The sequence below is a fragment of the Magallana gigas genome, chromosome 6 (genome assembly GCF_963853765.1).
Source record: "Magallana gigas chromosome 6, xbMagGiga1.1, whole genome shotgun sequence".
Lineage (NCBI taxonomy): Eukaryota > Metazoa > Mollusca > Bivalvia > Ostreida > Ostreidae > Magallana > Magallana gigas.
Genome location: NC_088858.1, coordinates 35,283,655 through 35,310,240, shown reverse-complemented (window position 1 = coordinate 35,310,240; position 26,586 = coordinate 35,283,655). Strand labels below are relative to the sequence as shown.

The 26,586-nt window shown below is 29.8% G+C and overlaps 1 protein-coding gene across 6 annotated transcripts in view; it reads left to right on the top strand.

The window, feature by feature from the left end:
* The window catches only part of LOC105344449 (uncharacterized), a 60,042-nt gene that overhangs the window by 25,085 nt on the left and 8,371 nt on the right, over positions 1–26,586 (top strand). For 3 of the 6 annotated variants that reach the window (XR_010714541.1, XR_010714540.1, XR_010714539.1), the window contains exons 1-4: positions 23,985–24,076; positions 24,334–24,565; positions 24,772–24,891; positions 25,684–25,753. Coding sequence is in view for 1 of the 6 variants with exons in the window: in XM_066086900.1 (XP_065942972.1) it covers positions 6,346–6,435; positions 6,570–6,657; positions 8,039–8,136; positions 8,286–8,373; positions 8,954–9,051; positions 9,175–9,202; positions 10,405–10,554 (640 nt within the window). In the remaining 5 variants the exon portion in view is untranslated. Of the gene's footprint in view, positions 1–45; positions 278–471; positions 592–1,367; positions 1,438–2,656; positions 2,708–3,327; positions 3,378–4,521; positions 4,620–4,707; positions 6,436–6,569; positions 6,658–8,038; positions 8,137–8,285; positions 8,374–8,953; positions 9,052–9,174; positions 9,203–10,404; positions 10,555–10,865; positions 11,746–23,984; positions 24,077–24,333; positions 24,566–24,771; positions 24,892–25,683; positions 25,754–26,586 lie in introns of those variants that run through there. The other 3 variants (XM_066086900.1, XR_010714538.1, XR_010714542.1) reach the window with 3 other exon arrangements.

Sequence of the window (26,586 nt, the reverse complement as noted above, 5' to 3'; positions counted from 1 at the left end):
CCCCTTTTTTTTTTTTACTATTTAGTAATATTTCTTCTATTGTAGTTGGTAATGATTTATCATAGTGCGTCTTTGCCCCAGTGGGTATACAGAGTGGACTCTTGCCCTGATCCCAAAAATATATCCCAGTGGATTGAAGCATCTAAGAAACTTAATTGTTATCATAATCTGACATCAAATAATCCAACGGAACAAGAAAGAATATATCACTGTTTGCCAAGTTCTTTCCTAAATGAAACTTTAGAATTTTGTAGCAGAAGCGTACTCATTAATTCAGGTATTCTCTCTCTCTCTCTCTCTCTCTCTCTCTCTCTCTCTGTTGCAAAATGTTCTCCACTGTATATAAAACTATGATATAGATTTTCATGAACTTAATATGAAAATTGTGTATACCTTGTTGTTCTTTGTTGTTAAATAATATAATTACAAATAAATTTTGTTTAAATCATTGCCATGGCTGTTGATCTATAGGAAACTGTCCTGTCTACAGTTATGAGTTCGGAACAAGCAATACACCTATTTCCTATAATTGCACTGATTTTATTTCTGGATGTCCAACGGTGATGTTTAAATCTAAAGAGGTTTATAAATGTAAGTATCTGATAAAGTTTGCAATAATTAAAACTTTTACACTGGAAGTTTTGATCGATTGATACTAAATTGATTAAAAGTAGTATGAATGATATCTGGAAAAAAAAATAAGATACTTAATGTTACACTAGATTTGTCACTCTGATTAATGTGTTAGCTAGTTGACATATCAAGCATTGAATGTTCAAATGAAAACATAATATTTCACATTTTGTTTTGATAATAAAAATATTGATAATAATTCATAAAATTCAGGAGTTAAAAACTTGTGTATTTTTCAAAAGTTAGAGGCATTGTGAAAATATATTCAAAGTTTTAACCTTTAAAGGCTTAATGACATGAAATCGGTATAAGCAAGTACAAAATGTACGGTAAATATAAAACGAAGTTTATCAACTTCAGAAACATTTTATTTGCATCAAGGAAATCAGAATCAAAGTTTATCAAAATATCAAATGCAAAAATGTAAAAAAAAATATACATTGAATGTGACACATTTTAAAAGGATATCTTCAAGATTTTGTGTGTGTGTAGTGTGTGTGTGTGGAAGGGGGGGGGGGGTTAAAGAGTATTCAATATATAATAACTTTGGATATGAAGCAGTGAATTTATGATAAGATATTTAAGATTTTTGATAAATATAAAATCAACCTACCTTCTGAACTTAAAGAAATAATGAAAAACCAAAACAACCGAAATATAAAACACATTCACAATTCAACATCAAGTCAAAAAGTTTTTGTTAATTTCTATCAAGAATATCTCTTTTTCTCTAGTTCCAATGTGTTTGAATTTGCGCCCAAAATTACGTTGCTTTGAGGCAGAAAAAAATTGTTTGTCAAATACGTAAGTATATATTTCTTCTTAAATAATATAACATCTTTACTACAATAAAGGAAAACAATACATAGTTTTTACCAAAAACAACACACACATATGTATATACACACTGAACATACATGCGTATAACTCTCTAAAATAGAATACGTAAATGCTAATAAATAAAACGCCGTAACAATTATTGATAGTCATATGAATGCCTAACATGCTCTATATTTTGTTTTGTTTCATTTAGTTTATACATGACAAAATTATTTATATATTTGTGAAAAAATTTATAAAATACACCGGCGTTATTGATTTTTAGATGTAGCTAATTTAAAACTTTATTCATTAATAGCTTAAATAGAATATCAAAACTATTTGAAATGAACATTTAAATTGAAAAGTTTATTAGATTAAAAAGTTTGTACTCGAAGATTTTATTTGGCCGTTGAAAACTTAAAATAAATGCTATTTATGTTCATAAATAATTTTATGCCAATTTCCTTGGTACATTCAATACGTCAAGCGGTATAACTCTAATAACTCTCTAAGATATCGCGTGTTTACCATCTCGGCTAGCCTCAGTATCAATTTAGATTTAAGGTCGGCGCCTTATTGGCGTGAACTTTTTTTTCAAGCAAACCCTTCCACCTCTCCCCATTTGTAAAAATAAGATCAAATTTTTGATATTTTTGGCTAATATTAATATCACCCAGGTTCACTTTGGTTTCAGATGTTTGTTTCTGTTTTTTGAAGTGGGTGGCATTTTTACCTTACCCCACCTTTGATGTTAACATTTTCATTGGAATTTTTGAAGTTATTTCATTAGTATTACTCCAATTTTTTTTGTCAAATTAAATTTTGTAAGTGTAATATTTTTACAAGTTCGTCATTTAATAATATATGGCCTTTTCCAATTTCAAACTGTGAGTTTGTTGTCAATTATAATGTCACATCAAACAGAGCTACCTTTAGTGCGATTCATATTTTGGAACATGGGCATAAATAGAAATATCCTTTTTTGAATAACACTTATGGTTAGTAAATTTAAAATACAGTTGACAGATTGTTTTGCCCCTGTTGAGCGTATAGGGATACAAACTTTTTAATGAATGGTATTTTGAGTATGGCTCTTGAATATATCGCCAAAAAATAACAATCTTTGTTGAAAATGGATTTGCATATTGTGATTAATGGATATATTAAAGTAAGCTTTATTATCGCAACTTGTTATTTTCAGTACATATTCAACCGGATCAAGCAACTGTGGAAAACTTGCAACATTTCTCATGTAAATATTAATTGCTAATTGATATCAAGAGTTTCCTTTTCTCTATCTTATATAACGGAATATAGATAGGTTTTATCATGTTTTTTTTAAATGAAACGTATTTGAAATGGGATTATAGATATACGCTTCGAAAGTATATGAAATAATTTACATGCTACGTAAGAACTCTCCCACGCTATATAATATAGATAGAAATAAAACAAATTCCCCCGAAATTTATTTCTACAACTGAAAGAAAAATGATGTGCATTAGTTTTAAAAGCAAAGGACCTTAATTTTTGCAAAATTTTAACGTCAGGCAGACATAGACAAATTATGTTTTACGATAAACAAATGAGGTTTCACAACTAGATTTGAATTATTTTAGAAAAAAAATCTAATCTTTGAAATTATATCATGTGCTGACAGAAAATTTTAAAAGTGAAATCTTGTCATCATTCAAAATAATAAGTTATTGCTCTCTTTCCTCTATTAAAATATTTAAAATGCAGATATGAGCTGACTCTTTAAATAGTTAGTTTGGTATTTTTTCTATGCAACGGAAAATACAAAAAAACCATTAAAAACAACCGTAAAACAGTATCGGTTGTTCTTTTATATGAATTTTCTCTTCATTTCAGGTATATCTGTCTGATTTTGCTGATACTGGTTGTACTGGGGATCAATTTATGTAAGTAAACTTTGTATTTTACCATAACAATTTTACAAACACGCCATAAGACAAATAATCCGCTTATATGGTGTTTAAACATTACTTTTATTATTAACCTATACATTAAAAAAAAATAAAACATGAAAGTTAATTCTTCGTTGTTTATTATACAAAGAATATATGTTGTGATAAATATAAATCTATATTATTATAAAATACATACGATTAAAAATGATTTTTACACACTCCTACACTTGCTAAAAGCAGTGTCAAGTACAAAATCTTGTATCTTCACCTTATTTATAGTGAAACAGAGTGACCGTATTGTAAAAGATCAATTTTGATTGATTTAATCAATAAAATATGTTGAAAGATCAAGTTATTATTCCCTAACTAGCTTGTAGTATAGAATTTAAAAAGATTCTTAAGATATCGCAAAAAATTAAAATGATAAGAATATATTGGAAAAACTTTGAAGGAAACTAGGTAAAGCGTCTGTAGTTGAAGACGAAAAAGCCTAGTGATTTACCAAAACATGATTCATGATATAGATTTACTTGACAATGTATATAGAAAGAAATTATTAGATGTCTAAATATTGTAATATGTCAAGCTACTCAGCTAGTAAAACTGTAAACATTTCAAAAGATAAATTGACATGATTAAACTGTTTCTATTTATTTAATCAAACGTAGACAAGTGAAACCTGTCATAATCCAATCAACACATTGCAATGTCAGTCCATTAACTGTTCTACAGAAAACTGAGCGTGAAAAAGATATCAATAGTCATTGTTTAAGTGAATGGAGATCCCACAAACTGATGAATGTTTAATTCGACAATAACATTGTAGAAATTAATTATAATTTGTCTCTTTAGAAGTTCTAAGATTTGCATTGGCATAGTATATAATTTATAAAGGATTTTCTACCATGAGAAAAATCCCACTCAGCTTATAATAAGTTAAACTTTATTGATGCAAATCTAAATATAAACCATGGATGTACCTTAAACAGATCTTTCAACATAACAGACCGAACTCTTTATTTCCATTTTTAAGAGAAAAAATATGAGAATCTTAAAAAATTGAATTGGTTAAAAATATGTTTGATTTCAATCATTCTGTTGTACTAAAAACCATATTATATCATTAAATTTCTAGATTCATTGTTGTGTTCAAACGAGTTAACATCGGAGGCAAAATTTAGTGGTCCTCCTCTGCTGCAACACTTGTTATACTCTAAGAGGGAAAATTCAAAGGTAAAGGCAATGTTTTAGGTTGTGAATTTAAGTAGGTCGAGTTTAGTTTTCATCGAGCATGTTTCTGCGCATTCTAGTATAATACAGTATATTTATACTTCTTATGAATTTTTTTACAATAAAATTTATAAAATTGAACACTTTAAATTTATAACAATAAAAAATATTTAAATTGTTTAAGAAAAATTTAATTTTTTAAACGATTTTTTGCTTTACGCTAGGTGAGCGTTGCCATTGTGCTTTTATGCCGTTATGATAAAAAACAGACGGTAGAATTTACTATTTTTCATATATAATTTAGAGAATGATAATACTTATCAGATATTACATTTTGAGCAAAAAAGCAATTGTAGTATTTTTTTAACTGCTTCAAAGTGAACAAAAATGTAAAGGACTAAGTGCGGTTACATGCAATTTTTGCCCCCCAAAATCAAAGTTTTAGAAAGAGCTTTAAAATAAGGTGAAAGATAGTTAAAACATATTGGAAAAAAGGTGTAAAAGGTTATCACCACAGTGACGTCATAATGTAGAAATGACGTCATGAATATTGCATTACTTTGAAAAATTGATGTTTGGTAGCGAAATATGGGTGTTTTCCGATGGTTTTTCGACTGGGAAACATCGAGCGCAGGCTTGCTCAAGTACCATATTTTAGTATAATGTGTATAACTATCTGACGAAAAACATATGTTAAAATCGCACTTGGGCAGACCTGCGCTCTATACTTCCGAATACAAAATATAGAGCAAAAATGAGAATATTTTCATTTGTTTGCAAATTTGCGGGAATTGGGCCATTTACGTGACGTCATAGATACACAGCGAAAGAGCAATGATGACTAAAATCATTATTATAGTTATAGGCATCCTCTATACAATAATTTGTGAAGATTTTATTTTTATACGACACTATTTAAAAATTGGTTAAAATCGGGGGCAGATATTTGACCATACCGCACATAGTCCTTTCCTATATTAAATGCACCTGTATCTTGAAATAGCCCCTAAAAGAATGGTCGATTTTTTAAAAAAAAATTCGCAAATTAATTAGAGTTGGTGTAAATGACATTTGGTTTAAGAATAAAGAGTTTTGCTATTGTAGTTTTTCCTAAAAAAAAAACCCCAAATCGACCTCCTTATAAGCAATGTTTTTTAAATGCAAAGATTTTTTTCAGATTTGCTTGTGTTGCTAATTTAAACTTGTCTTCGATATATTAACTAGAATTATACGGAAGAAAAGAGAATATCTGTACATTGTAGATTAGTTTCCGTGGAGGAAAAGCAAGAGATAATATGAAATACTTTGAAATTGCAACGACCAATGTTGAGGAAAATGATCAAGAAAATGATATAGTTGGTTTTCTGCCTTAAAAAATTAATGATCTGGTTTTGGTCTGCGAAAGTTTGATATAAAACACCAAAAGTACTACAGCCTTATTATAATGGATATTTTTTTTTCCTTGATAAAAGTCCTTCTTATCTTATATATTTTTAACTCTATTGTTACAAAGAAATACTTATGTACATAGGCCGATCGAATTTAAATATGAATGATATATATTAAACTGATCTTTTTCTGTATAACTAGTTATATGGTATCTTTCTTCTTTTCAAAACCTATAAGAGAATTTTTAAAAACTTGTTTTTAAAATATGTTCGATTTCAATCACATCTTTTTATTATTAAAACCGTAAGATATCATTACATTTCTAGACAAATTGTTGTACATGTATTCAAACGAGTCAACACCGGAGGTGAACCTTAGTGATTTTCCTCCGTTGCAACCCAGCTTAAACCTTAATTGGGAAAATATAAAGGTAAAGTGGTAATGTTTTAGGTTGTGAATTTAAAAGCAATATTTTTCAGATTTGCTAATGTTGTTTATTGAAATGTGTCTTCGGTACATTTACTAGATTCGTATGGAAGAAAAGAGATTATATGTATATTGTAGATTAATTTCTGTGGAGGAAAAGCAAGAGATAATATGAAATACTTTGAAATTGCAACGACCAATGTTGTGGAAAATGATCAAGAAAATGGTATAGTTGGTGTTCTGCGTTGAAAAATTAATGATCTCGGTTTTTTGCGAAATCTTAGTATGAAGCACTATGAGAACTTAAACAACCATTGTCCCATTCAAACAAAAATTGCAAATAATTAGATTGAGTAATAAATAGAAAATAATAACCCACCAATTTATTTCACAATCTGCTAGTATGTTCAAATGATCAGACAAATAATATCCATCCTTTTTTCAAAACTCTGAAACAATGAAAATGGTGATTTGCTGGAACCAAAGCTTACTCATACATTTTAATTCTTTGCCACGACTTGTTATTTCCCCGTTATAAAAAACTTCTGTATTCGAAAACCAAGTATTAAAGCAAAAAAGAAACAAGTGAAAAGCTGTCAATGTGACAGGAAACCGGGTTTTCTTTTATGTAAACTGTATCCATAATCCATGTCAACCCTTATCCAGTGAAATGGAGTACCCTACATGTATATGCAACATTTTGCCAAAAAATGACTAAGTTCAAAAGCTAGTATTTTTTTCATATATTATCGGAAATCAAAATCCTAGCAATATGCACACCTCTGATATATGTACAATTGATCTGCAAAAGAACAACTTCCTATCTTGAGAACTGTAGGAGGAGTTATCCGTACAATGAGGGTACCCTATATGCAATCAAAAAATGACTAAGTTCAAAAGCTGGTATTTTTTCGATAAATTATTGGAAATCAAAATCCTAGCAATATGCACACCTCTGATATATGTACAATTGATCTGCAAAAGAACAACTTCCTATCTTGAGAACTGTAGGAGGAGTTATCCGTACAATGAGGGTACCCTATATGCAATATTTTGCCAAAAAATGACTAAGTTCAAAAGCTGGTATTTTTTCGAAAAATTATCGGAAATCAAAATCCTAGCAATATGCACACCTCTGATATATGTACAATTGATCTGCAAAAGAACAACTTCCTATCTTGAAAACTGTAGGAGGAGTTATCCGTACAATGAGGGTACCCTTTTGGCAGCCGCCCGCCCGCCCGCCATCCGCCCGCCCGCCATTTTCACCATTTTAATAACCGGATTTTTCCGTTGGAAAACCCGGTTAAAAAACAGATGAAAATTGAAGGTTTAATTTGGTATAGTAGATAATTACATGTATAAAACATTTTTACCTTGACAAAAGTCCTGCTAAGTTTTTAATAAGTTGATCAATACAAAGAAATACTTAAGTCGACCGAATTTAAATATGAAACATGCGTATACCTTTTATCGATCTTTCTGTGAGTAACTAGCCGTATGCTATCTTTTTTTAAATTATAAAAACAAATAATTAGTTTCGAAATATGTTCGATTTCAATCATATTTGTTATAAATAAAAACCATAAGATATCATAACATTTTAGACAAATTGTTGTCTTCAAACGTGTTAACATCGGAGGCGAAATCTGGTGATCATTCTCTGCTGCAACACTGTTTATATTCTAAGTGGAAAAATTCAAAGGTAAAGCAACGTTTTAAATTGTTTATTTAAAGGCAATGCATGTTTTTGCTAAAATGTTCCAAATTTGTTTCTGTTGTTAATTAGAACCAATATATAATGTGGAATTATATAAAAGATAAAAGTTAATTAAAAGTCAATGTATATTGTAGATCATTTGTTGTGGAGGAAACGCAAGAGAATATTTGGAATATAATGAGTTAACGACGTGGAATTTTGTGAAAAGGGATAAAAATAAGGGTATAGTTGGTTTGCTGCCAAGTAACCTAATAATCTTTCATTTTAATCTTTTTATATGATACACGAAGAGAACTAAAACAACATGACTCATTCCGAAAAAAAATCCAAACATAATATCATTCGACATTTGCTGTCAGAAAAATATTAATCCTTCAAAAAACTCTGAAACCTTTAAAAAGGTGATTTGCTAGATCACAATATTTACTTATAGAATTTAATTCTATTTCACGACTTGTTTTTACTTCTGTATTTAAATAAACAGCCGCATTTTAATAAAAGAATTCATTTTATAAATTCTATGTATTGGTTAAATATATAATTTATGACGGATTTTACTTTATCCAAAGCCCTGCTCAGCTTATAATATGTTGAACGTTATTGATGCAGAGAAACTCGAGTCAATCAAATGTTAATATCAAACATGCACATACCTTTTACCAATTTTTTTGTGTGTAACCAGGCATGTTCAATTTTTCTTTTTTAAAGAGATCATAAGCGAATCATAAAAAAACCATAATTGCTATAAATATGTTCGATTTCAAATAATTAATAAAACCATTAGATATCATTACATTTCTAGACCGGTTGTTGTCTTCAAATGTGTTAACATCGGAGGCGAAACTTGGTGATCCTGCTCTGTTGCAACTCAGCTTTTACTCTATGCATGAACATTTCAAGGTAAATGCAATGTTTTAAAAGGGAGATTTTTTTATCCATTTAATGTTCCCGATTTGCTTGTCATGTAAATTGAAACCTGTATGTAATATATTATGCAGAGTTATATGAAAATGTATATTGTAGATCAATTCCTTCGGAGGAAACACAAGAGGTAATTTGGAATGCATTGTAATCTTTAGTGATCTAAAAATGGTAAAGTTGGTTTGCTGTCCACTAGTTTAATGATCTTTTCTTTGCAAAATGTTAACAGAATGCACACAGAGAACTAAGCAAGCATTGTTTCATTCAGTTAAAAACAAAACTTTACTTAATAGTTGCTGTCAGTGAGTTCAAATGCTTCGACATAATTCTGAGACATTAAAAAATTGGAATAAAAAGAAACTTAATTTTACTGATGAAATTAAAGTTATTGACATGACTTGATCTTTTTTTTAGGATTAAAAACCAACAAGAACCCCCCCCCCCCCCCCAAATTTGCTGCATTAAAAAAACTTTGAACCAAAAAGTTGCTTAATTTTTTACTACAAAACTGACTCGCTAATCTTAATATACATGTTTTCATTATTAATGAAGTTTTTGTGGAAAAAAAGGCTTGTTACGTGTATTTGAATCCAATGATATTCATGCACGATACGGATGATGCATGATTTCAATAATATTCTGAAAGAACTGTTGTCTCGGTCGCAGTTTTTTTTAATTTTATTAATAATAATGATATTAATTTTAAAGCATGATTGAAATCATTACTATGGCATTCATTTACTGTGTAATTATTTTCAAATAACATACATAGGATTATTATGTTAATTTGCAAATGAAAGCGTGATAATTGACATAAACTACTGTTTTACTTAAAATAGCTTAATCAATTATGTTTTTGAAAATATGATTTTGTTATATATAGACAAATATAAGCAATACATTTCATTAAATTCATTTTGGTAATGATTCAAACTTTAAAAAATGTTATCAGTAAAAACAACGTATCTTAGACTCTATAAGTTGGTATCGTTCAATATATAATGTAATTATCTATTTATACATGTCAAAGAGATTAAGGTAAACTTTTCAATGTTTTGGATAAAAAATAATTTACGAAAGCCAATATTTTTTTTATATTCTTAAACCCTGAGTAAAATCATACGTAAATAAAGATACTCCACAGATCTATCAAATAATATATTGGTGTGTCGAGCCACCTAGTTGTGTTTATATTATTCTAGAAATAAGAGGAACCACGTGAACTTAATACCTGTGTATAATATAACTCAAATCAAGCTAATTAAGACAGATGAATAGTTGTGTCTATTTTCCCATGGATAAGGTATCATTTATGTCTTTATTTCTGAACAGACATTATGATCATTGGATATGCCTGTATAACAAACACAGCTGTGACATTGAATGAGATGGTAGAAACGCCCATTGCAACTTTTAACTTTTCCAGGGTGTGGAATCGTTTGGTAGAAAAAGAGGGATCTATCGATGATAAAAAAAAGTACGGTACTTTTATAACATTAATACATTTTAAGCATCATATGAGCTAAAAATAGATTAAGTTATATATTATTTAGTTCATACTTATTTCTAGGTAATATAATTGCCTTATTTTGGTTTAATTTTTACCTTCGATATTGGCTCATAAATAATGTAATTGTACTTGAAATGAATGATTTGCAATGTGTTATTTTAGACAAAATCTCCATTCTTGTTTCTTATTGACTTATGACAAACCCAGTGATTATGTTGTTATTGATAATCTGAATGTTTAAAATTCCTTCTAGCATGAATAATGTAATTTTTATTATTTAAAGCAGACAGAAGTAAATCAAATTGCACATCCACGCGTGTTACCAAACACCGCAATTTTGATATGATACTAATTATAATGATGGAGAACAATGATTGCAGAGGAAAATTCCCGAAGAGAAAGCTATGCAACAAGTGTGAAGAAAGGATTTCACATTAAAAGAAAAGTGTACTTGTACTGGCATTAGGGGGAAAGGATTAAACAGACCAGTCTGTTACTCGGATTAAAAAAATATTGGAACTTTATACATTCTTTATAACCAAGTCACGCGCTTGTTTGTTAAGATTACGAGCAACGAACGTGAATGTTATAGCATAAAAGGTCATACCAATTTTAAAACATGCATTTAAAAATCATTTTCTTCAAGAAATATGAATTGTCTGTGTTTAACAGAAGAATTTTACTAATTTTGAAATATCCTCCAATTACTAACTAACAAATTTCAAAAGAAATACACTGAGCAATAATCAAATAAGGTAAATACTTAATACTAGAAAGTTATTAAATTAATTTTACAATGATATTTAGTGAATCACAGAAACTCAATTTAGAAATAACTATAGAACAATTAAATATAAATATTCCGTATGAAATACATGAATCTACAGTACATTTGTAGATAAACATGGAGGAACAATGTATAATTGACTCATATTTGAAGAATCTCTACCGTAAAAAGACTGTCTACGTTTATATGAGGATAGATGATTGCGATATCAGCTGCAAAGAGTGGATTGATAATTAGCTTGATTCGTTAAATTAACTTCGATGTTTTGCTCTGAACTGTGTATATATTGACTTTATATGTAACTATATATGTAAATCACTGCAAATATAAATCTAATTTAACTGTCTCTATATTATTACATTTTAAAAAAACATTTCATATGTGTTATTAATTTTGTTTTTTCAAAACTACGAGTTCTGTTCAATATGTAAAGTGTATCGTAGGACAGCGTAATTTTTCTTTGAACGATTCAGTGGATGTTGATACTCCTGAATAACTTTATTCCATACCTTTCAAACAGAATATAGACAAACGTTTAGCTCTACATTGTTTTAAACTTATTTTTTTTATTGAGTCAGTCGTTTATTACTGTTGTAAAAATGCTTGGGAAACGGGTGGAGCAAGTTGACAAAATTAGAGCTAATATCAAAGTTCATACAAACTCAGTCATTCTTTACTGAATTGGGGGAAAATTAAGAGGACTATAAAGGTATTTTATAAGACAGTTTATAAGTGGAGAAAGTAAATTCTGGCTCAGAGTCGAACAATGATGCAGCAAAATCTGGCCGACCTATGAATGTCTCAAAAGCCATGAAAATATTGGAAGTGATAACAGATACACAATTCATAATGTTTCCAAAGCTGTTTGCATATTGCTTTTGCCTTTGAATTTCATTTGAAATTGATTTCATGAACCGTATTTTAAGTACAATAACTTTCCGTCAGATGGACACAATATATATTGACAAATGACCAAAAACAGAGAAGAATACAAACTGCTAAGAAATTGTTAAAAATGATTCTAAAATTCAATCAAAGACAATTTGCAAATATTGTTACTGATGACGAAACATGGATTCACTATTTTAAACCAGTTATAAAAATTGGAAACAAAATATGGATAACTTCACACGGTAGAAGGAAGGTAGTTACCAAGAGAACCATCAACACAAAATAGGTTCTTTATTGCTCGTTCTTTTTAAGTGACGGTATAGTCGTACAAATTCTGGTGCCAAAGGATGAAAGTATGGATATTACCGATATATTATACTAAAATGCCCAAAACATATCATAAATAACGCCCAGTGTCTGGCTTTAGGCATGTTTGTCTACTAAATGATAATGCTTCATCACATACATCTGAGCTTGTGAAGCAATTTTGAAGTTGCAGAAGGTTCGTCTTGCCACACTTACCATACTCTCCATATCTAGCCCCATGGGACTTTTTCCCTTTCCAAAATTTAAAAAGTTCTTATCTGGTCGTCGTTAAGAGTTCCGAGCCATCAGTCAGTGCCTCGGAGGTCTACCTAAACCAGCGTACCGTGACGCATTTCAGAAATGGATTTAAAAATTCAGGTTTTCAATGTATAATAAAGGGATATTGAACAATTTTGAATCTTATTTAATTAGTTAAATATGTACGAGGGCTGTCCAAAAAGTTCGTGGACAATCGCGTTTTTGTCATTATAAACGGGTTTATATATGCATATTGTATACCAAAATATTTGTCATAAAATTCCAAATCAGATTAAAGTGGTTTTGAATGTTTTCATTAAAACTAAATTTAAATTTTACTGTATTAAAGTGTCGCGAAAAGCACGAACGGCCCAGTGTCAAAATTGTCCAAACTTCGAGATTGAGTTTTAAGATATGAATGTTAACAGTATTTTTAAAACAGGTAAAAACGTCAAAATATTCAACTGTGACGTAGTCAGAATTGTGTACGTCATTTTCATACGTCATTTAAAGTCGTTTTTAATTGAGCAGAGGATATTTCAAGTTGTTAACAGCAAAAACATGTCTTTGAAAACGCCAGAAAAAGCGACGTCGGCGGATTGCATGGAACAGCGCACCATCATTTAATTCAGTGTAGACTCGGGGAAAACACCTATCGAAACGAAACAAATGATGGAGAACACAAAAAGGCATCGACACATATCAAGATCACTAGTCTACAAATGGCACAAACGATTTTCGGATGGAGTTTGCGTTTTAAAAGACGCTGAAAGAAGTGAAAGGCCTTTGATTTGTGACGATATAACGAAATCCCGCATTCATGAATTGTCATGAAGGACAGACGTCTGGCGTTAAGAGAAGTCGCGTCAATAAGTAATGTTAGCAAATCTTCGGTTTTTAATATCCTCACTGAAGACTTCTGTATGAGTCGTGTTTGCGCAAGATGGGTGCCCAGACTTTTATCCGATGAGCACAAAAAAGACGAATGCAGACAAGTAAGGCGTTCATACAGAATTTCAGAAGAGGACGAGAAAAGTGGCTTGACAGAATCATTACTACGGACGAGACTTGGCTGCATCATTTTGATCCAGAAACAAAAACAGAATCCAGCATTTGGAAACACCGGGGTTCTCCAGCACCGAAAAAGGCAAAGGTTGCGAAATCCGTGGGTAAACAAATCTACATATTCTTTGCTGATCGGCACGGAATGATTTTGTCAACGCTGTATCCCACGGTCAGACGGTGAATGCTGCATACTACTCCAAGGTGGAGAACTACCAATTTCATCACATTTAAATTGTAAATACAGATTTAAATCCATCCATTTGCTACATTTAGCATATCGTAATTCATAAATTTAAAACCCGGACATTCTAATCTTAATTTATTTATTTAATTACTATATATGAATAAATTCACATAATCTAATGCCACATACAATGTACCAAACGAAATATTGGTTTTATTTATTACAGGTGTTGCGCCGCGACTTAGTTAAGGCAATTAAGAAAAACGCCCTGCCATGGCTGTGGACCTTGGAAATATCATCCTACACCAAGATAATGCACCTGCACATACGGCAGCTTCCACGTGTCTGGAAATCGAATTCCTAGGATTCGATCTTCTTGAACACCCGCCATACAGTCCGGATCTTGCTCCGATGGATTTTGCAATTTTTCCTTTCATCAAATCACAGCTAAGAGGAGTAAGATTTGAGGATTCTGCTGAACTTCAATATGCAACTCGAACCATTTTATCTAAAATCGACAGTAAATGGTATTCGGATGTGTTCGCTTCATGGCTAAGAAGGTGTGAGAAGTGGTTGCAGTGCAAAGGTGACTACGTTAAAAAGTAACAGAAACCAACGCGCTACGTACGACGTTATAAAAGCGTCGTGTAACCGTCAGACTGGGCCGTGCGGCCTGTACAGGCAATGTTTTTGTAGTGATAACTACATTATGAGAATGTACATTGTTCTGATTTTTATACACATGCATTATTATAGTCTATATTAAAATATTTTAATACTTTTCTAAATATAGCGTCGTTATTTAGAATGAAATTACATGTGTCCACGAACTTTTTGGACAACCCTCGTATTGCTAACAATGAAAGTGAAATGAACCAAATTCACATGATTGATAACATATAAGAAGCCGGTCATTTTGCATCTTAAACTTTTTTTATTTGCGGTAAATGATTCATTTTAATACAGAAAACGTTTATGCATGCATTCACTAAGACATTTTTACGGATTTCAAGTTACTTTTTTCAATATCTTAATAAAATATGCGTTGCCCATTGAAATTCAAGGTATATTTATTTGTACAGTAGTCAAAATTTGGAAATTCCTTTGATGGAGAATTTTATTAGATAACACCTTCAAAATGATATCATGGTTAAGAATATCGAACCATTATTAGGTCTAAAATATGGTCGTTATACATTGAATAACTTAATCTTATATATTTCAAACCGTGGACAACAATTTTAAGGGATGTATTATCACTTTGCTATTTGAGTAGAACGCTTTTGAGATATCGTACTATACACATTACGCATAAAACAACCCTTGTATAATGAAAATTATAATTTAGTGTACACTTACTTCGATTTTTGCTTTTTTTTCGAGAGAGAGAGATTGTGAAAGAGGTAACAAAAGAAGTACTGGGTGTGTAGTTGATGTAAATCAATGCTGTATCAGGATCATACTCTGAAATTGTTTTGCATTAAAACTGCATAGAAAACGAAGTTTAAGAATGGAGAAACATACAAAGGTACCATAGATAATAAAAACTGAAAAATATTGTAAGTAAGGATTTCGGTGCTAAAGTCTACAAAGTCATAATAAAATAGCAAATTTACATAAAAATGTCATGCATGCACCAACGTTTGTTATATGATAAAAACGGAATATATCCAAGCCTGCACAAATAAGAGTCTATGAAGCAAATTTTAAGTAGACTACTATCTTTTTAAACTTGTTAACCGATACGTTACGTACTTTTCATGTAATATTGGGTGTACACGAAAATGAAAAATAAATATGTATATCAACTGCTAGGAAATATCATTCATGTCCTAAATATAGATCCTTTTGCTGTCATAAGTTGTCAGAGTACGACAAGGTAAAGATATTGAAGGTAAGAGAATTTTATTAAATAAATACTTTTTAAAATCATTAAGAATCCTTCATTAGATGTTAAATTCAATGTTTCTTTGCCATATTGTTTGCAGTATCGATAATAACTTCACGATAAATATGAAATATTATCAAACCATTTTTTTACTTTCGTTTTAAGTATATTTCAATATATCTTTAAAACTCTTTAAAAATTCATAATAGTTTGGTCCAATTTTCTCCCAAAAGCAAGATATTGTTTTCAAATCATCATGAATCTAATTCAGAATTTATGATACTGTTTTAAAAACATCATGGATCTAAAGCTAGTAAGTTAAAACAAAATGGCGATATGTTTAAAATGGTGGAAATGCCGAATGAAGGTCATGAATGTATTTTTTGTCAATCGAATTATCATCAATGCTATTTAATGTTTAACTCTGTACCGTCACTAATCTACAAAGAGAAACGTTTTAGCTATTTACAAACTATTTACAGGGATATCATGTCTCTCTTTTACAATATCTGTACAAGAACTGTAGTAACAGATTTTTATTTTTTTTTTGAAACATTTTATTGAAACTCTTTTAAATTTTTACATACATGGTACAAAAAAATTAATATATAGCGTATTATTATGCGAAAGAGTTATATATGATAGAGAAAGTAAAAAGAGAGAGAGAAAAAAAAGACAGACAGGCAATATCATCATGTACATCAAACATAAATCAGCTATTGTATATTTTACTTCTAGTACTAACTATAGTAGATTTTGGGTTTATAATTCATAAGTTCTATGTAATAGCTAATATATATGCTACCTACAGCAAATCACAAATTGCTTTCCATTCTCTTTCATATTCTAAATATTTGCAGTTTTTTAATAACATAAATTTTTGAATAAGGAATCTGTCGGCAATTATGATACTTAAACCAAAAAAGTCAAGTTTTTGGATAGGTTTGAACTTACAAGAAAAAATGTATTGTTTTACAATAAGTATCAATAAGTTCTGAACTCTGTATAATTTATTATTGTTGTATTTACCAAAAAGTATGCTTTTTTTATCAAAAACAAAAGAGACATTATATTTTGTTAAGAACAGCTCTCTAATTCTATACCATATATCCTTAACTTTAGGGCATTCTGCAAATAAATGTTCTTTTGTTTCAATGTTTAATTTACAAAAGCTACAAAGAGGAGAGTCCTTAAGCTTAATTTTATAGAGATAATTATTCGTAGGAACAATTCTATGTAATATTTGAAATTGCGTCCATTGGAGTTTAGATTCAAGAGTAGCTTTAAATGGAAGTTCAAAAATATTTCCCCAGTCAAATTCATTCATATCATATCCTTTCTCTCTCCAATTTATTACCGAGGTAACTTGCTTTTTCTTTTCTCTAGTAAGTAAATTGTACATATCTTTACATCCTTTTTTGCTTTTGTAAAGCACTTTTAGGGGCATTGGTATATATGGCTGAATCTTTTGTTTTACTTGTGTCATATAACATGTCCCTATATATTCAAAAATTGCGTTCCTCAGTCCTACATATTCTACATAATTTGTTTTTACCTTTGAGTTAATAATTGTTTCAAAAGTTATGAAATTACCATTTAGATCAAAAAGGTCAATAATACAACTCATACCATTATTAAAATATTGTTTTAGAAATACAGATGCCGTGTTTATTTTAATTCTTGGATTATACCATATATGTTCAAATGGAATTAATTCTTTTATAGTTATCTGGCAATCAGTTATTTTGGTCCAGCTCAGGAGAACTTCTTTCCAGAAACAATTATGTATTAATTTACATATTTTTAGAGTATATTCAGTACCTCTTGACCATAAGTTGCTAACACTAGTATTCATTTCAGCTTCTAAAATATGTATCCATTTTGGCGAAGAAGTCTTCTTATCCAGGTTGATTTAAGTGCTAACATAAATTCCTTGTAATCGATCATCTTAAGCCCTCCCTGATTGTAGTCTTGAATGATTGTATTTTTCTTAATTTTGTGTATATCTGACCCCCAGAGATAATTAAATAAAGCTTTATCCAGCTTTTGTATTAATTCATGGTCGGGGTTTGGTAAGGTTAAAATCAAATGGTTCATTTTGAGTACAATTCAAGTTTTTATAACAACTATTCTTCCAATTGGAGTTAATTTTCCTGATTTCCATTGTTTAATTGTTTGTTCAATTTCCAAACATTTACTTTTATAATTAAGTTCTGGCATTTCCTGTAAGTTAACTGAAAATTTAATTCCTAGCAGATCAAAGGTTGTATTATTCCAGGTCAGTTTCCATCTAGAGTGATGAAAAACATCTTTTGAAATTTTTTTACTGCCTATCCAGACCATTTTTGTTTTCGTAAAGTTAATTCTTAGACCTGAAATACTCGCAAACATATCTAATTCTATAAGAATCCCATTTAAAGATTCTGGTGATCCATTTGTAACAAGAGATGTATCATCTGCGTATTGAGAGATTTTATATTCTTCTCCAGCTATTGTTATTCCTTTAATATCTTTGTTATTTCTTATAAAAATTCCTAATATTTCAGCACATAATAAAAATAAATAGGGTGAAATTGGGTCACCCTGCCTACAGCCTCTTTGGGGTTTAAAATATTTTGAAGAGAATCCATTTTGTAAGACACATGAATTTATATCATTATAAAATGTTTTAACCCAATCTTTGATAGGTTGACCAAATTTGAATATATCAAGTGTCTGATAAATAAAATCCCATGATATCGAATCAAAAGCCTTTTCAAAATCTATCAACATTAGCAGACCAGGTATGGAATTTCGTTCTGTATAGTTCATAACATCATATATAATCCTAATGTTTTCACCTATAAATCTCCCTTTTATAAAACCTTTTTGATCTTTACTTATTAATTTGTCTAGAAATTTTTTAATGCGTTCTGCAATACAACCTGAAGCTATTTTATATATGACATAAAGAAGACTAATAGGGCGCCAGTTTTTCAAAAATTGTTTAGGTTTTCCGTATTTTGGTATGCAGGTTATAATTGCTAATTTATTTGGTTCTGAAAATTGCATTAATTCTTTAGAATTGTTGATTGCTCTTGCAATAAAAGAGCTTATATCTGTCCAGAAAAACTTGAAAAATTCACATGTAAATCCATCAGGACCAGGAGTTTTGTCATTTTTTTTTTAAAAAACTAAGAATTTCAGACTTGGTTAATGGGCCTTCAATACTTTTAGACTCTGTATCGCTCAACTTTGGAAATTCAATTTTCTTTAATTTTGTAATAAAAACCTCTGACTCAATAATTTTCTTTTTTTTGTATAAGTTTTCATAAAATGATTTTGTTTCATCTAAAATTTTAAACTGGTCAGATACAACTTGTCCATCATCCTTAACCACTTGAGATATTTGCTTGCTTATGTAATTTCTTGATTCTAGTGAAGTGAAATATTTAGAGGGTTTCTCTCCATCTTCTATCCATTTAATCTTTGCCCTAATACACTGACCCTGCATCTTTTTCTTTCTGATAGCTTCAAGCTCTGTTTGTTTATTTGTTAGCTCTTCTGTGGAATAATTTATTAAGTTTTGTTCTATATTTGTTATATCTTTTTCAAGAGCTGACTCTTTTTCTCTTATTTTCTGTTTTTTAAAGGTTGCATAAGAGATAGTTTTCCCTCTAATTTCTGTTAATATAATATCCATAAAAGTTTGATCTTTGATGGTAAATTGTATTGTATCATTGTCTATATTTAATAAGTTATCTGCATTATAAACTGGACATGCATATTGTATTTTAACATCATTTATTGTTTTCTTAACTATATCAACATAATCTTTATCTGTTAATAGTGAGTTGTTGAACTTCCAGAACCCTCTGCCTCTTTTTAAGTTATTTATTTTGCAGTAAAGGTCTGGATTAAGTTTTCGTTTGTATTTACAAAGTGTGTATCTTGTATAAAATATATATTATAATTTTTGGCCTTGAGATGGTTAAGAACATCTTTTCTTTTGTTTGTTTCTCCTAAACCTTGACAGTTTACAGTAAGAATCTTTAGTTGATTTTCTTTATCCATAATAAAAAAATAAGACTGAAAAATGGGTTAAACTGCCTCTGTCTGTGCGTGACTAAAAAATCCAAGTAGTAGAAGAGCTGAGTGAGAGAAAAATAAACAAGAAAATATGCAATTGCAAATTGCAGTCATGTTGTGATCCAAAGACCATCGCGACACCACGACTAAAGTATTTTGTGTCCCATTATCACACATGGTGCGTAGCAGTGCTCTTACGGCCCCGTGTTCGCCGTCGTCGTCAGATCCTTCGTGTTGTATCCCATCTTTGCTTACAAAGCGATTTGCAATCACGTTATGGCTAGCGCTGGATATAGTAGGGATTCGCATTATTTCTACGAGTGATTCTCTGACTTTCTTGAATGAGTCTACGGTCGTTGCGTGTGAGGCGAACCGGTTCCCATTGTCTTCCATGTGGTTACCTGCGCTGACGGAGAGCTTCACTGTGTCACCTGAGATTACCTCGTCTGCCGTAGGTCGCGTACCCATTTTATCCCTGTAGACGTTACCGCTTTTGGTAAAAATGAGTTTGTCCCCCTTCAGCCGGGTTTCAATATTCTTATCGGCATATGATTTCTGCACTTCCAAAAGCTTTCTCCTTTGCTCACGGAGTTCCTCTGGTTGATGACTCGAGATTCTGATAGGTGACCGTTTATCTTTTAACACCTTGATCCTGCTCATGATCAGGTCTTTGTCGTTCTTACTATTGAACTGTAGTAACAGATTTGACCTATCTAATTTTAATCCACATTTTTTACACATACAAACCGAAATTATATAAATTGTCCTAGGGGCAAATAACGATTTTTAAGAAATGGCTTGGCTCCATACTAATTAATGAAAAACAAAACCTCTAAAAGTTAGAATGTAGTTCTTTCAATAAAAATAATCTAGATTGATATGAAAAACATATGAAAATGAATGTTTTAATCGGTCATGAATAAGAAAACAGCATATGTGGAAAAATATCAAAATGTATTAAAGAACATGAGTGTTAGATGAGGTAATCAGGATATTCTTTGTACAAATTCGCTGTAGCATTTTTCTATCAGATAACAATTACAATCATCTATATTTGTCAACCGAAAAGAACAAAAACTTAGTAGGGTTAAACACTGTCCGCAGGGATTCTGTTTACTCAGGGCTTGGATCGTCAAATTCGGATTGTTTCTAAGTTTAATGTCATGAGTAACAGCAAAATAAGTTTTCATGGGTTATGATTATTGACCTACATGTCTCATTTGATATCGTTATCATTTAAAGAAATAAACCTGTAGCAAAACAGATGAAATTCGGACTAGATTTTTCTGATTCTGTTTACCGCTTATGTATTTTTGGCAGCACTAAAATAATAAAAGTTAATGTAGCTGATAGTTAAAATAAATTTGCATATTTTTTGTTTTTCTTATTTATTTTATTCTTTCCCATAACAACATCTTTAATATATATTCAACTGCTTTAAATCCTTAAAGAACTCCATATCTAAAATCAAATTATCATTGGCCTTATAAAATTGAATGCCACCAGAATAAGAGAATATAAGTAATTAGGACTGTAATTGTTTATATTGTTTTATTAATCATTTATTTTGGTTAAATTATTTCAAATATGAATAGAGTTTAGAAAGTTCATATACAAAATTTGGACTGAAATACAGTTTTATAAATAGTTGCTCAAACTAAATATTTTATCTTATGTACAATATCTTTTAGCTTCTTTGTCCTTCATAAACAGCATTTCATTTTTAAAGAGTTTAGTTATATCCAATGCATATGTTTCTAGAATTGGGGAAAATATCAATCAAAGAGTAGGCCTACAAATTGTCAGAGATTTCAGTTAATTAAAAAAAATGAAAGGCAACTAACTCAAAAAGTAGATCATTGACCTTGTCATTTGAAAGTGAAAACCCTACTACAATCAGAGCTCTATATCAAACAATAAATGACTTTTCATTTTCATCAATAAGATTTGTTGGCATTCTGAGTAAACATCATCCTTAAATATTATCCAAAGTAAAATTACAATTGGTTTTTGCAAAAGAAGGGTTAGTACCCATTAATGCGTTGTTTAAGATAATTCTGGGATGAATGAATGTCTAAATGATTTCTTTTAGAAACTTAAAGTAGTTTTCATCCTGTCCTGATGCACAATTATGCAGCTACAGTACAACATAAACAAAAATATTACTGAAAGACCGAATCAAACGATCTATATCGTCCTAACTGATATAAGAAAAAATTCAATATATTTGAAATAATACTTAGCACTCTTAAAATTAAAAACCAATTTAAAAGCAGTCACTTGTAAACACATTTCAAACAGGTTTTAATTTTATGTAGAGTATCGGTCTTAATGTATCAGGTAGTTATTGATTTTCAACGCAAACAACTTGAAAGGCAAAACAAATTTCTCTCGTGATATTTTTCAATTAAGTATCAGGCTAAACATAATTGAAAAACTTTAAAACTGATTTCAGAAATAAAGAAATAACATCTTGTGTCTAAATTGAAGAGGAGTTAAAATATCGAATTCAAACACTACCCAGGCAACTGTTACATGATATAACAACATCTACATTGAATGTTCTTTGTTAGTTCTCGGGGTTTGATCTTTGACCAAATAAAAGCCGATTTAATATTGATATACACAACTGAAACGGATGGGTACATGCAATTTGCAGCGATTTAACAAAATTAAAAATGACGGGAATATATATCTATTTTCAGTCGATTTTTTAAAAAATTGATAATGGTTTTCTTATAACTTAAGGATGACGTTTACTCAGAATGAAAAAAAATTCCACTGATGATAATGAAAAACCAACTATTGTGTGTTATAGACCTTACACGGTAGTGTTATTTTGCACTTTCAAAAAAGTAGGGCAATGACCTACTTTTTGAGTTAATGACCATTTAATATTATTGGGAAATTCAAGAAAAATTCATAAAATTTTAACCCTATCATTCAGATTTTTTTAATTTTGAAAATAATACAAATTGCTGACCTCTTTAACAGATGAAATACAGTTTATGAATGGTAGTGACATTAAATAGATACAAAGCATTAAGTTTTCATTCACAATTTTTATAGATATTCTAGTTCGAATTTCCTTTATCAGTTTTTAAATTACTACCCATTTTTGATTCAATATAACAAAAAACTGAATGATGATAATGCTAAAACATTCATAGTATTAAACTAAGTATATTGACCTTTCTCTGCTGGTATAAAATTTATATGAGGTCAATGATCAAAATTTTGAGATATGGTGTCTTTTATCATTTTTAAGCATTTTTCAATATTTTTGTAGTGTGTGCCATAGAATTATCTAAACGAAAAAGCAAGATCAAACCAACAGAAAATATGTAAAATTATGTTGACTAACATACAAGGTATAAAATCTTAACTTTAAATATCATAGTACTACCAAAAATATTTCAGTGGAAAATAAAATCTGAAAGATTTAGTCCGAATTTCCTCTGTTTTGCTAAAAGTCAAACTTTGTCAGAGCCCAATTCCATAATTTAGTAAAAATATCGATTGTTATATTAATAATAATTCATTTCATAAATACTTCTTGCATTTAAAATAAATTTTACTCATGAAATGGAAATTTTTAACAATCCGGATTTGAGAACTCCAACCTTGAGTAATTTAAGTATTTAGACAAAAATATAAAACAGTTTCATTTCTTGATGAAATTTAGGGGTAAAGGAGAGAGATGACTTAGAATATTTTTGATTACCATAATATATTATCGTTTTTAAATAAAAATGTTATTATTTAGAGTAGAAGCGTTTGATCTATAGAAATGTTGTTTTTTTGTCAGAATTACATTTTATTTAAAAAGTATATTGATCATTATTTTCAAATCTTCAGAGATTTATTACTCACTATTAACTCAAAATTTAATATGAAAACACCATAATGTAACGAGCATTAATGAAAGCTTATTTGAAAAAAAAAACTATCTCAAGAGTTCCTGATTATGACTATAATTTTTCAATATAGATAGTTTGTGAGTGCTCCGACAGCATGGCTGGAGGATCCATGTTGACTTTATTTCATGTATGTATACTACAACTGCTAAGATGTTTATAGATTTTATCGTAATATATTATTACAGACAGTGTGTTGGAAATATATTCACGTTTACACAATATTCTGTAATATAAATAACCCTGGTAAAACTTTTAATAATGATTATATCTATTACAAAAAGTATGATTATGGAAGCTTTTATGTAATCTTACTCTATAAGTAACACAGTTTAATTACCCCCCCCCTTTTTTTTTTAATATTTAGTAATATTTCTTCTATTGTAGTTGATAATGATTTATCATAGTGCGTCTTTGCCCCAGTGGGTATACAGAGTGGACTCTTGTCCTGATCACAAAAATATATCCCAGTGGATTGAAGCATCTAAGAAACTTAATTGTTATCATAATCTGACATCAAATAATCCAACGGAACAAGAAAGAATATATCACTGTTTGCCAAGTTCTTTCCTAAATGAAACTTTAGAATTTTGTAGCAGAAGCGTACTCATTAATTCAGGTATTCTCTCTCTCTCTCTCTCTCTCTCTCTCTCTCTCTCTCTCTCTCTCTCTGTTGCAAAATGTTCTCCACTGTATTTAAAACTATAATTTAGATTTTCATGAAGTTAATATGAAAATTGTGTATACCTTGTTGTTCTTTGTTGTTAAATGATATAATTACAAATAAATTTTGTTTAAATCATTGCCATGGCTGTTGATCTATAGGAAACTGTCCTGTCTACAGTTATGAGTTCGGAACAAGCACTACACCTATTTCCTATAATTGCACTGATTTTATATCTGGATGTCCAACAGTGATGTTTAAATCTAAAGAGGTTTATAAATGTAAGTATCTGATAAAGTTTGCAATAATTAAAACTTTTACACTGGAAGTTTTGATCGATTGATACTAAATTGATTAAAAGTAGTATGAATAATATCTGGAATAAAAATAAGATACTTAATGTTACACTAGATTTATCACTCTGATTAATGTGTTAGCTAGTTGACATATCAAGCATTGAATGTTCAAATGAAAACATAATATTCCACATTTTGTTTTTATAATGAAAATATTGATAATAATTCATAAAATTCAATAGTTAAAAACTTGTGTATTTTTAAAAAGTTAGAGGCATTGTGAAAATATATTCAAGTTTATAAAGTTTTAACCTTTAAAGGCTTAATGACAGGTAATCGGCATTAGCAAGTACAAAATGTACGGTAAATATGAAACGAAGTTTATCAGCTGCAGAAACATTTTATTTGCATCAAAGAAATCAGAATCAAAGTTTATCAAAATATCAAAAGCAAAAATGTAAAAAAAATATACATTGAATGTGACACATTTTAAAAGGATATCTTCAAGATTTTGTGTGTGTGTAGTGTGTGTGTGTGTGTGTGTGTGTGTGGAAGGGGGGGTTGAAAGAGTATTCAATATATAATAACTTTGGATATGAAGCAGTGAATTTATGATAAGATATTTAAGATTTTTGATAAATATAAAATCAACCTACCTTCTGAACTTAAAGAAATAATGAAAAACCAAAACAACCGAAATATAAAACACATTCACAATTCAACATCAAGTCAAAAAGTTTTTGTTAATTTCTATCAAGAATATCTTTTTTTCTCTAGTTCCAATGTGTTTGAATTTGCGCCCAAAATTACGTTGCTTTGAGGCAGAAAAAAATTGTTTATCAAATACGTAAGTATATATTTCTTCTTAAATAATATAACATCTTTACTACAATAAAGGAAAACAATACATAGTTTTTACAAAAAACAACACACACATATGTATATACACACTGAACATACATGTACATGCGTATAACTCTCTAAAATAGAATACGTAAATGCTAATAAATAAAACGCCGTAAAAATTATTGATAGTCATATGAATGCCTAACATGCTCTTTATTTTGTTTTGTTTCGTTTAGTTTATACATGACAAAATTATTTATATATTTGTGAAAAAAATTATAAAATACACCGGCGTTATTGATTTTTAGATGTAGCTAATCTAAAACTTTATTCATTAATAGCTTAAATAGAATATTAGAACTATTTGAAATGAACATTCAAATTGAAAAGTTTATTAAATTAAAAAGTTTGTACTCGAGGATTTTATTTGGCCGTTGAAAACTTAAAATAAATGCTATTCATGTTCATAAATAATTTTATGCCAATTTCCTTGGTACATACAATACGTCAAGCGGTATAACTCTAATAACTCTCTAAGATATCGCGTGTTTACCATCTGGGCTAGCCTCAGCATCAATTTAGATTTAAGGTCGGCGCCTTATTGGCGTGAACTTTTTTTTCAAGCAAACCCGTCCACCTCTCCCCATTTGTAAAAATAAGATCAAATTTTTGATATTTTTGGCTAATATTAATATCACCCAGGTTCACTTTGGTTTCAGATGTTTGTTTTTGTTTTTTTGAAGTGGGTGGCATTTTTACCTTACCCCACCTTTGATGTTAACATTTTCATTGGAATTTTTGAAGTTATTTCATTAGTATTACTCCAATTTTTTT